Genomic DNA, 12,437 nt, shown 5'->3' with positions numbered 1-12,437 from the left:
TTTGTCAAATCCACAACTCCACCATGCCCATACTTGTTTGGGGTTTACTTCTGGGTTCAAGGGAAGCATTTTGATGGTGGTAAGCATCGGAATACCATTCAGAAACGGCGGATCGCCGCCGTGCACCCCACAAAGCCCTCAGCTTTAATTCTCAAGAAATGGACGAATTTGTATCATATTTTTTATGAAAATGGAAGAGGGAAGGTTATGGAGTTGTCCCCATGTGTTTTTTTCACTGTGAATCGCCAGAGAAAAGCCAAAGTTGGCGTCGGAATCCATGGTTACAATCAGGTCGAGTCACGCAAAAACAGGTCGAGGAGTTAGATCGGGTTCCCTCATCTTCCCCCTTCTTTCCTTTCCCTCCTTTCCCTTCCTCCTGATTGGTCACCCTCTCCCCCTTTTTCTCTCTCACGTCTCTCCTTTCCCCTCTCACCCATTGCCATTAAACAGCTTCCATTTTTTTTATTTTTAAATGCCTCTAATTTCTTTGTTTCAACTCCGATTCACGAACAATTTTCGCCTACGCGCTCGTAGGATTGAGCTTTGTCCATCTGTACCTAATGTGACTTCGTAAGGTCTACGGATTTTTAACGATTACTGACCAAAATTCAAACTTCGTAATTAATTTAATCAAAATCTAGATTTAATAAAACTCATATAAATTCTGGCAAATAATATAAAATCTTGCTAATACATAGTACGTAATTTACAATAGTGAAATCCAAGAGCAGGATTTCACAAAACCAGTTGATATGTAGTTGGAAGAAGGGTTGAAGTTGTTGTCTGATTTAGATCAACTACTATGTGATACGATGAGATACCACCAGTTAGTAAGAAGATTTGATGTATTTGGTTCATACGCGACCAAACTTGACTTATGCTTTAAGTGTGGTAAGTCAATTTATTCATGATCCTAGGAAGCAACATATGGATGCATCGGTGCAAATTTTATGATATGTGAAGCTAGCTCCAAAAAAGGGATCTTGTTTTCAAAGAATGGTCATTGAAAGGTTGAAGCGTATACATATGCCGATTGAGCTGGATTGATCGATGATAGGCATTTAACTTCAGGTTACTTCAAGTTTGTGGAAGGTAATTTGGTGACCTGGATAAGTAAGAAACAGAATGTTGTTGCTCGCTCAAGTATTGAAGTAGAGTACGTATAGGATAGTTGCTTTGGGAACTAATGAAATGCTTTGGTTATGGAATATCTTGAAGGATTTAAGATATGGTCTGAAAGAAGCCACGAAGTTGTATTGTGACAATAAAGCCGCATGTTAGATTGCAGCCAATACAGTTCATCATGATCGAACAAATATTTGGAACTAGATTTTTTTTTTTTTCCATCAAAAAGAAGCTTGACAAGAAGATTATTGAAATACCTGGAGTTAAGTCTGAAGATCAGCTTGCAGATGTCTTAACGAAGACAGCGATGAATATGATATTTGTAAGATTTGTAGGCAAGTTAGGCATATTTGATATCTATATGATGCATTAATGAAATATGGGTCCTTGTGGTAATAATATTATGTACAACTCAATAATGGAGTAAGTGAATGGAGAAGAAGGGACTGCATGATGCACACACAGTCTTTACAGCTCGAAAATGTCGTTAACATGTGAAGAGGACAAGGCAGAGCCAAATTAAAAGATACCTAACAAATCACGTGGCCACTATATTGAATACATGGACAGGGACCTGCACCCATCTTTCCCCACTGCTTTAAATATTTAGCAGCCAGATGTAGAGGAAAAAAAAACAAATCAAACACAATGTTCCCAACAACGAACTACCAGAGTGCAAAACAGCAAATCCATTTCTCAAAACCCAAATCAAAATAAGATGATGTCTATGGTAGATGTATTAAGAACAGCTTAAACAAGAGCTGCTCAATGGATATCTCAAAGAGAAATGCTAAAGAGACTCTCTCGAAGTGAAACTCTCCATAGACTCTCCGTCATCTCATGTTTTTGGCACATTGTTTTATAATGTTGGCACGGGAATTGTACCTACTTTTGAGAGAGTCTCCTTAGCATTTCTCTAACTCAAAGTATGGATTCTCTCCCTTCCACCCTTCCCTCAACAGCACCAACCATCCTTGATATTGCGCTTAAAAAAAACATAAAGGCTTTCCTCCTGAATAACAATATTAATCTTAGATTAAAAAAATAAAAAAAATAAAAACACGTCAAGCTCGATACGCTATGAAGAGAACAATGATGATGATTTTCAATGGAAGAAGACATCAAAAGAAATTGGTTACTGAAAATCAGCGAGAACATGAGAAGTGGCTAGCTGAGGATTAATTTTTGTTCTCCAACCAAACTCTGCAAGAGTTTTTTTTATTTATGATTATCAGGATGATATTTCTAATTTACACATAAAAATAAACCCAAACCAAGATAATATTAGTAATAAAAGAGTTGTACTTGACATTTTTGTAAATGGTACTACCTTAAAGTTAATTAATCTTCATCTTTGCTGCACATTCAATATATAAAGCATCAATATTTTGATATTGATAACAGGCTAACAGCCACATTTTACTTAGATTTATGTCTTTTCCCCTTATAGAAGGGGTATTAGGGAGATGAATTCAAATATGAAACCTCCAATAATAAACGCTTTTAACCACTTGAGTTACAAATTATGTAACTGATGGTCATCGAACTTGTACAAATCAGAAAATGAAAGAGAAGCAAAAGGAGTATGCGTGACTGATTAGAAGCACAACGACTAGATATACACTTTTTCAGATAAATAATTATGTTTAAGAATTTTGAGCAGTAATTGAGGTTACTACCATAATACATTCTAGACATTAAACAAACAAAACTTAAGATACATTACAAAGCATTACTAACTAAGAGTAACCTTGCATTGGCCATCATGCCTTTTTCATCATATTAAAATCCATGGCAGCCTCGGTTGCCTCCAGTGCTCACCCTGCTTAATCGGAAGCACCATGTTGAAGTAGGTGAGCCAACATCCCCTTCTTCATAATCTCCCATAGAATCAAACGAGGAGTTGCTCGTAAACCGGTTCCTTCCATGGTACTTCCTTGTACTCACTGATGAATTTGACGATGGCGAGAACAATGAAGATGGTGACGATGAAGGCGAAGATGGTGAAGATGGCACTTGGGTTTTCTTGAGACTTATTTTTAGGAAAAGGGTGTGCAAAAGATTGGATCTTGAATACTTCTTGTTGGTTGATTTTCTATAGGAATTGGAATAGTATGAAGGAGGAGGACTGAGAGGAGGAAGTACTGTATCCTCACGGAATGCGTATTTTGGGGTACCTGGCTGAGATTCCCACACAAATGGAACGTTAGCAGGCAATCCTCCATAATATACTCTCAAAGATGGATTAGCTACGGAGCTTTCCTTGGACAAATGCTTAGAGAAGAACTTGTTCTCATCAGCTTGTTTAGTTGTGAGCGACTTTTTGGGAGGGTCTGGGTTGCCACTGAACATGATTTTGGATTGATCGATGTTGGTGTTGTTTGGCTTGCTTTTGTGTGATTTGAAAGAGCTTGAACTTGAAGTGGGAGTCTGAGAGAGAATGTGAAGTAGAGGACCTTTGTTCTTTCTTCTGCTTTTTTGGGAGTAAATAAATCCCAACACAATGAAAGTCAAACAAATAAGATACGTGCATATATAGTTTAATCGTTATTAAAAAAAAAAAATTAATGAACTCATGGAACTTAATTGTTGACATTAACCATGTTGAGCAAATTTTAACGTGTTTCGTCAAAACTGATTAATTTTTAGAAATATACATTAAGAGCCCTGCAAAAGGCGTGTAGTTTGAAATTTTAAATAGTTCAGTAGCAATTACTTTTGTATTTGAGGTTTTAATTCGAGATCTTATATTCAAATCTTACTGTATGATTTGTATAAGAAGTATAAAGAAACAACAATAATCCTATAATATGATATATCTAGTTAGAAAAATTTTATTTAGACCCAAAGTTTTTCTCTCTACACCCAACTAATATCTTCTCTCCATTAAACTTTCGATTTTGTCCTTAAACAAATAAAAATAAATAAAATTGAAGTCTAATTTGAATCCCTACACCCAATAAACTGCACCGCCACCACTGCACGCCTCCCTTAATTCTGACGAATCCAATTAAACTCCATCAACACTTAAATCAACATATTAAGAGTGGAGGAGTCCCAATGTGAGGCTTAAAAGCAAACTTAAGCTGCAAAAGTGATTCTTTCTTTCAATAACCGTAAGAGCTTTGGACCAAGAACATAAGGTCATCTCCAACCAAAGGGTCCAGAGGACCAATAAGTCGAAAATAGCCCGAAAATCGTCTCCAACCAAGGACCAGGTCAAAGGGCTCGTGAGCCCCACTGGACAAAAAAGGGCCGAAGGGCCAACTGGTCGGCCCAAACCAGCCAGCCAACTGGCCCCGGACCAGGCTAGATTTAAACACAACGACTAGCTGACATCAATTACCGTTGGATTTGATTTGATTTTTTTTTTTTTTGGCCAAATTTTTTTTAAAAAATATTTTTAAAAATTCTTTTTTTTTTTCCCTATAAATACCTAAGCAATTCCTGTAACATCCCGTCCCGGGATTTATAGAAACGTACATTGAATTTACGATTTTACCCCTAGATCGTTTTTGTCACGTTATTAGTTGTTGGTGTGGTGTGGAATGTATTGGATTACACCCACACACACACACACTTTAACTTTCCGGGATTCCCTCCCTCATTCCCTCACTCTGTCTCTTCTCTCTTCTCTCTTCTCTCAGTCTCTCTCTCTCTCTCTTCCTCCCCGAGTTCACCTTCTTCTTCTTCCTCTACACACGGACACACATACAAACCTAATCAAATCTTCACCAAACAAGAAACCAAGACCACCATCGTGTTCGTGGAGCTGAGAGGAGTTCAAAGGTGCCATTTTCAGGTAAGGATATCGTTGTTTTCACGTCGTTTCAACGAGGTCCGATTATTGCACTGTTCATGCAAACCTAATCTAGCTTGTTTTAGGAGATTCTAAGCTTGTAGATGTGTTTGTGAGGTCCCAAGGAGCCTCGGAGTGGTTCGTTGGGTGAATTTGGACGTCGGGATCGTCCTGTACGAAGTTGGCCGATTCTTGAAGTTGAAGACAGGTATGATCTAGCAATTTTTAGGCCTTAAAACTAGTCTAACGTTGTTCTACTAGTCCTAGGCTTCATTTTGGTATAAAGAACGTGAAATTTGGTTGAAAAACGAAGGAGAAAACAAGGTTTGAAAATTACCCAGTTTTCCGGCGCCGTCGCCGGCGCCGGAGGTTCGCCGGAGAAGAAAGAGGAATATTCCGTTAAGTCTAACGGAATATTCCTAACGGCAGTGGATGGAATCTGGTTAGATTTGACGGAATATTCCGTCAGTTAACGGAATATTCCTGACGGCGTCTGTTGACACCGTCAGTGTGCAGTGCACGTGGGCCGCGCGTGGGGGCGCGTAGGTCCGTGCGGGGTCAGGCGCGTGGGGGCGCGTGCGTGGTCCAAAAATTTTTCTAAAAATATGGGTGTGATCCTGAGGTTGTGTAGATCACATTGGTATATTCATTTGTCCAATTTGAGCAATGTATAAGAAGTTATTACGAGAAGTTGCTTAGGTGCTTTTAAATTAATGTTTTCGTAACTTTGTCGCGTATAGGTGATTCGTTTTCCGAGGACGAGCGTACACACTCGAGGCAGGGGGGCTACGACCCTTCTAATTATCAGTGAGTGGGCTTTTGTTTTCCGTATATACCTATATACATATTAATTCCCAGAAATTAAATAGAAAAGGTTATTGTTTTATGCTATGCATTATATGAATGTTGTTTACGCATCATTGCATGTATTATTGGTGACATACATACCTATATACATGTGTATTTGGTGCTGTGGATGCACAGGTAAGTGCCAGGTAAGCGGTATTCAGGTGGTTATACATTCCTGTTTATTATGCAATAGTAGTTGAAATGCTTAGAGAGCTCATAATCTGCACCCCCGGTGTTAGTGCTCCCGTCCAGGGCCAGGGCACAGCCTTCACGTGTATGTTCACCAGCACCGCATGCTCGTCTTGGATCCAAGTTAGGTGCAAGCCTGTCGTAGAGATCACATTAGGTGGTTCCGACTTGTAGGTGACCCGCGATTTATCGCACAGCTTCACGTGATCGTAGCACTAGAGCATACATATATATTACACCCAGCTTGTCGTGCAGACCACGTTAGGTGGTTCCGACTCGTGTGCAGATTCAGTGATTGAGTTGAGCGTGGAGCTCTAGGTGCAGCGGTACATGTCACGTTAGGTGACTCCCGGCTGCCAGATTATATGTTGTTGATGTGATTTACGCTTGAGCATTTATATTTGATTATGAGATTCTGTCATGGCATATTCTCGAGCATAAATGGCATATCATGGAGCATGATTGACATACCTATAAATACGTATATATGTTCATTTTCTGGGAAGTATACAGGTTTTACGGCGAGGGGTTAGAATGTGTTTTGCTAAAGAGTTTTCAAGGAACTTTGTTTTTGCCCACTCACGCTTTTGTTTTTGCGCCCCTCCAGGTTCTAGTGGTCTAGCAAGTTCGGTGGTTTATCCCAGAGGGCGTCCCGGCATTTCTGACAGACACTCACCATTGTAGGGTCACCTTCGGGTGTATATATGTCGTATCTTTTCCTTTTGGACTGTGTAGATTGCTCTGAAAGTGTTTCTCACATACACTAGTATTTGTATTAGTACTTTGTATGCTATTAGGTTTTTAACTATTCGTACTTTTATATTACCTTCTTAATTAGCTTCCGCACGCGCACATGGTTACGTCACCTACGTGTGACGGCCAGCACGCCCTGATCTCGGTCGGGGTGTGTCAGCTTGGTATCAGAGCCTAGGTTTGGCAGTCCTGTGTCTTTGTGAGTATTCTAATAGTTGGTGTCTTCTGTCAGAATCATGCCGCCTCGTCGGGAACCACGTCGCTCAGATGAGTCTAGTTTCCCTGATCTTACTCAGTTGGGGGAAGTGATTGCTACAACCCTTCAAACAGTGATGCGCCCTCCCCAGAGGACTCCTCTGGAGACTATGTATAACCTGAAGTTGGATAAGTTTAAAGGTAATGAGGGTCACGAAGGCGCAGAACGTTGGTTAGAACACATAGAGAAGACTTTTCGTGTGTTGCATAACCAGGGGAACCTTCCTATGGATAGGTGGGTTGAGACAACCTCTTGGTTTCTGGAGATGGAGTCTGCAGCTTGGTGGGAGCAAGAACTTCGTAGGTTGACTCCAGCTCAGAGGACCGATTGGAATGTTTTCAAAGACGTGTTTCAAAGGAGATTTGTACCCCCTGAGTATATCGACCGTAAGAAACAGGAATTCACTGAGTTAAAACAGCGAAAAATGACGGCTAACGAGTATTATCGTAAGTTCACTGATTTATCTCGTTACTATCCTGATGTCGCTGGTAATCCGGCGGAGATGCTTCGTCGTTTTCGCTTGGGCACTAGAAAGAGATGGCGTTCTATGGCCACTACTACTCACTGTGAGTCCTACCAGGAGTTCTATGAGATACTGTTGAGAATAGAGGACTCAGAGAATATGTCTAGTGACAGTGATGAAAAGAAAGATGAAAAGGGGAAAAGTCAAGTGTCACTTGGGCCTCGCCAAACTCAGAACTTTAAAAGGGGTGGTGCCAGTTCGAGTTCGTCTAGTGGTGGTTTCAGTGCCTCTGGACAAGGACGTGGAGGTAGATTTTATGGAAGTGCTCGAGGCCAGAGACAAGGTGATGGTGGCCGAAACCGACCCCCATTTTGCCGTAGGTGTAATAACCGACACTTCGGCGAGTGCAGGCAGATCAGCGGTGCTTGTTTCACGTGTGGACGGTTGGGACATAGAGCGATGGATTGTCCCCAGGGTCAGCAGCAGAAGCCGCAGCAGACCTTTCTGCCGCCACCTGCACCGATTCGGCAAATCCAAGGTCCGAGTACTTATGGGCAAGCAGGTAGAGGTGGTGCCTATCACTATCAGGGTGATGTTGTTCCCTATGCTCCGGGACCGTATCAGTACCCCCAGGACCCGTATTCACAAGGTGGTTATCCCTCGTATCCCAGCAATTACATGCCGTATCCTCCAGCTCCAACGGGTGGTTCTCAATGGTACCAAGGAGGACAATATCAGCAGGGTGAGATTGCTACTAGTAGTGCCGGGTCTTCGAGACAAATGGGTCAGCCCAGTCAGGGGCGTGGAGCTCAAGGTCGCGGTGTTCAAGCGAGCAGAGGTCGTGGCGGACGACAGCAGGGCCAAGGGCGTATTCACAATATTTCCCTGCAGGATGCTCAGAACAACCCGGACTTGATAATGGGTACGTTAAACATTCTTGGTTATTTTGCTAGAGTCTTAATTGATTGTGGAGCTACACATTCCGTTATTTCTCATACATTTGCTCAAGTAACGCAACCTCGCCCCACACCTCTAGGGTACGACCTAGAATTCGCTATGCCTAGAGGAGAGAGATGTGTTGTAGATTGTATGTACCCAGGATGTCCAGTGTTAGTAGAGGGTGTTGTTATGCCCGCCGATCTTATCCCGTTAGATATTGTCGATTTTGATGTGATTTTGGGCAACGATTGGTTGCACTTCTATCGTGCCAACATTGATTGTTACGGGAAAGTAGTTACGTTTCACCGCCCTGGATTACCCGAGGTTACTTTTGTGGGTGAACAGAGTGGAGTAAGACACGGCGTTATTTCGGCTTTGCGAGCGAAGAAGTTGTTGACTAAAGGTTGTCAGGGGTATCTAGCTCATGTGGTGCTAGAGGAGACCGTTCCTAGTAGAATTGAGGATGTGAGAGTGGTCAGACACTTCCCTGATGTTTTTCCTGAGGATTTACCTGGTTTACCCCCGGATCGAGACGTGGATTTCAATGTTGAGTTGCTTCCAGGTACCAATCCTATTTCTTTAACTCCTTATCGTATGGCTCCTGCTGAGTTAAGGGAATTGAAAGTGCAGTTACAGGGATTAGTGGATAAGGGATTTATTCAGCCTAGTATTTCACCTTGGGGCGCTCCAGTGTTGTTTGTGAAAAAGAAAGATGGGACTTTGAGGCTGTGTATCGACTACAGACAATTGAATCGGGTGACGATTAAAAACCGTTATCCATTGCCTCGTATCGATGATTTGTTTGATCAGCTGAGAGGTGCATGTGTATTTTCTAAGATAGACTTGAGGTCTGGGTACTATCAGCTGAAGATTAGTAGGGATGATGTTCCTAAGACGGCGTTCAGGACTCGTTACGGTCATTACGAGTTTTTGGTTATGCCGTTTGGGTTGACGAATGCACCAGCAGCTTTTATGGATTTAATGAACCGGGTATTTCAACCTTACCTGGATAGATTTGTCATTGTCTTCATTGACGATATTCTGGTGTATTCTAAGTCAAAAGCGGAGCATGTCCGACATCTTACTTTGGTGTTGAAGAGGTTGAGAGAACACCAATTGTATGCTAAGTTTAGCAAGTGCCAGTTCTGGTTAGATCAAGTCGCGTTTTTGGGGCACATCATTTCTGCTCAAGGTATTCTTGTTGATCCTCAGAAGGTTGCAGTTGTAGAGAGTTGGGAGCAACCACGAACCGTCACTGAGGTGAGAAGTTTCATTGGTTTGGCGGGATATTATCGGAGATTCGTTAAGGATTTTTCGGTGATTGCCTTGCCACTGACGAGGTTAACAAGGAAAGATGTTAAGTTTGAGTGGAATGATAAGTGTGAGCAAAGTTTCCAGCAGTTGAAGCATTGTCTCACTCATGCACCTGTTTTGGCACTCCCGGACGATAGTGGTGATTTCGAGGTTTATAGCGATGCTTCCTTGAATGGTCTGGGATGTGTATTGATGCAGCATGGTAGGGTGATTGCTTATGCTTCGCGGCAGTTGAAAACCCATGAGATGAATTACCCTACACATGATTTGGAGTTGGCTGCTATTATCTTTGCGTTGAAGTTGTGGAGACACTATCTTTACGGAGAGAAGTGCAGGATCTTCACAGATCACAAGAGTCTTCAGTATCTCTTCACCCAGAAGGAACTTAATCTTCGTCAACGGAGGTGGTTGGAGTTGCTCAGCGATTACGATTGCACGATTGATTATCACCCTGGTCGTGCGAACGTAGTAGCCGATGCACTTAGCAGAAAGTCACATGGCCGTATCAATGCGTTGTACGCTAGTCGTATTCCTCTTTTGGTGGACTTACGTGCTACGGGAGTAAGGTTAGAAGCAGAAGATCGAGAAGTGGCATTACTTGCTAATTTTCAAGTTAGGCCAATCTTAGTTGATCGGGTGCTTGAAGCTCAGGTAGCTGATGAACAGATTCAAGAACTAATTCGAGCTCGAGATCAAGGAAGGAGGCGAGATCTCCGAGTTCGTGATTCTGATGGCATGTTAATGTTAGAAGGTAGAATGTTCGTGCCTAGTAATGCGGAGTTGAAGAAGGAAATTCTAGATGAAGCACATATCTCGGCTTATGCCATGCACCCAGGGGCAACTAAAATGTATCATACCATTCGATCATTTTACTATTGGCCGGGTATGAAAAGGGAGATAGCTGAGTATGTGAGCAGTTGTGCTGTTTGTCAACAGGTTAAAGCAGAAAGAAAGAAGCCGTTTGGATTGTTGCAACCGCTTCCCGTTCCAGAGTGGAAATGGGAAAATATCACTATGGATTTCGTGTACAAGTTGCCGCGTACACATAATGGCTTTGATGGCATTTGGGTGATCGTTGATCGACTCACTAAATCGGCACATTTCATTCCAGTGAGAGAGAAGTACTCTTTGAGCCGGTTAGCAGAGTTGTTTATCTCAAAGGTTGTGAAGTACCATGGTGTCCCTGTAAGTATTGTCTCGGATCGTGATCCACGATTTACATCGAAGTTTTGGGTAGCTTTTCAGGAAGCTTTGGGTACGAGACTACTATACAGTACCGCATATCATCCACAGACAGACGGACAGTCAGAGAGAACTATTCAGACCTTGGAGGATATGCTGCGAGCATCAGTGTTACAGTTCAGTGATGCTTGGCACCAGCGGTTAGATTTGATGGAATTTGCTTACAACAACAGTTTCCATTCGAGCATTGGCATGGCGCCATTTGAAGCCTTGTATGGTAGATCTTGTCGCACTCCGTTATGTTGGTCAGAGGTTGGCGAGAGAGTCTTGGTAGGTCCGGAGATTGTCGAGGAGACGACTCAAAATGTTCAGGTAATTAAGTCTAACCTGAAAGCAGCTCAGGACAGACAGAAAAGTTTAGCAGATCGGCATGCTACGGACAGAACGTATGAGGTCGGAGATTGGGTATTTCTGAAGCTTTCACCGTGGAGAGGTGTTGTGCGGTTTGGAAAGAAAGGGAAGTTGAGTCCCAGGTATATCGGACCGTACATAGTCACAGAAAAAGTTGGTGAGGTAGCTTATAGGTTGGAGTTGCCTCCGGAGTTGTCTAAAGTGCATAACGTTTTTCACGTGTCTATGCTCCGACATTATGTTGCTGATCCATTGCATGTGATACCTCCTCAACCGTTAGAGATAAATCCAGATTTGACGTATGATGAGGAACCGTTAACGATCTTGGATTGGAAAGAGAAGGTTCTGAGGAACAAAACGGTGAATTTGGTGAAAGTTTTGTGGAGGAATCACTCAATTGAAGAAGCGACTAGGGAGACAGAAAATAGAATGAGGGATTTGTATCCTAGATTGTTCTTTGACCAGTAGGGGTGTATTTTGGTTGTTTTGAATTTCGGGACGAAATTCTATTAAGGTGGGTAGGTTGTAACATCCCGTCCCGGGATTTATAGAAACGTACATTGAATTTACGATTTTACCCCTAGATCGTTTTTGTCACGTTATTAGTTGTTGGTGTGGTGTGGAATGTATTGGATTACACCCACACACACACACACTTTAACTTTCCGGGATTCCCTCCCTCATTCCCTCACTCTGTCTCTTCTCTCTTCTCTCTTCTCTCAGTCTCTCTCTCTCTCTCTTCCTCCCCGAGTTCACCTTCTTCTTCTTCCTCTACACACGGACACACATACAAACCTAATCAAATCTTCACCAAACAAGAAACCAAGACCACCATCGTGTTCGTGGAGCTGAGAGGAGTTCAAAGGTGCCATTTTCAAGTAAGGATATCGTTGTTTTCACGTCGTTTCAACGAGGTCCGATTATTGCACTGTTCATGCAAACCTAATCTAGCTTGTTTTAGGAGATTCTAAGCTTGTAGATGTGTTTGTGAGGTCCCAAGGAGCCTCGGAGTGGTTCGTTGGGTGAATTTGGACGTCGGGATCGTCCTGTACGAAGTTGGCCGATTCTTGAAGTTGAAGACAGGTATGATCTAGCAATTTTTAGGCCTTAAAACTAGTCTAACGTTGTTCTACTAGTCCTAGGCTTCATTTTGGTAT

The 12,437-nt window shown here is 42.3% G+C and overlaps 1 protein-coding gene and 1 long non-coding RNA gene across 2 annotated transcripts; one reads left to right on the top strand and one right to left on the bottom strand.

Annotated features, from left to right (window-relative positions):
* Window positions 1-2,696: 2,696 nt before the first annotated feature.
* On the bottom strand, window positions 2,697-3,624 carry LOC148692220 (uncharacterized). The gene has a single exon (XM_088681837.1). The coding sequence runs from the start codon at window positions 3,475-3,477 to the stop codon at window positions 2,908-2,910; it is 570 nt and encodes a 189-aa protein (XP_088537963.1). The 5' UTR covers window positions 3,478-3,624; the 3' UTR covers window positions 2,697-2,907.
* A 1,154-nt stretch (window positions 3,625-4,778) lies between these two features.
* Window positions 4,779-6,687, top strand: LOC148692219 (uncharacterized). The gene is made up of 4 exons (XR_015953956.1): window positions 4,779-4,927; window positions 5,011-5,132; window positions 5,665-5,731; window positions 6,570-6,687. It is a non-coding gene; the product is annotated as an uncharacterized LOC148692219 (long non-coding RNA).
* The last annotated feature ends 5,750 nt before the right edge of the window (window positions 6,688-12,437 follow it).

The sequence above is a fragment of the Pyrus communis genome, chromosome 12 (assembly GCF_041283825.1).
Source record: "Pyrus communis isolate YQ-2024b chromosome 12, ASM4128382v1, whole genome shotgun sequence".
In the NCBI taxonomy this organism is placed as follows: Eukaryota; Viridiplantae; Streptophyta; class Magnoliopsida; order Rosales; family Rosaceae; genus Pyrus; species Pyrus communis.
Note: the sequence above shows the minus strand (reverse complement) of the source record. Positions and strands in the feature narration are given on the sequence as shown.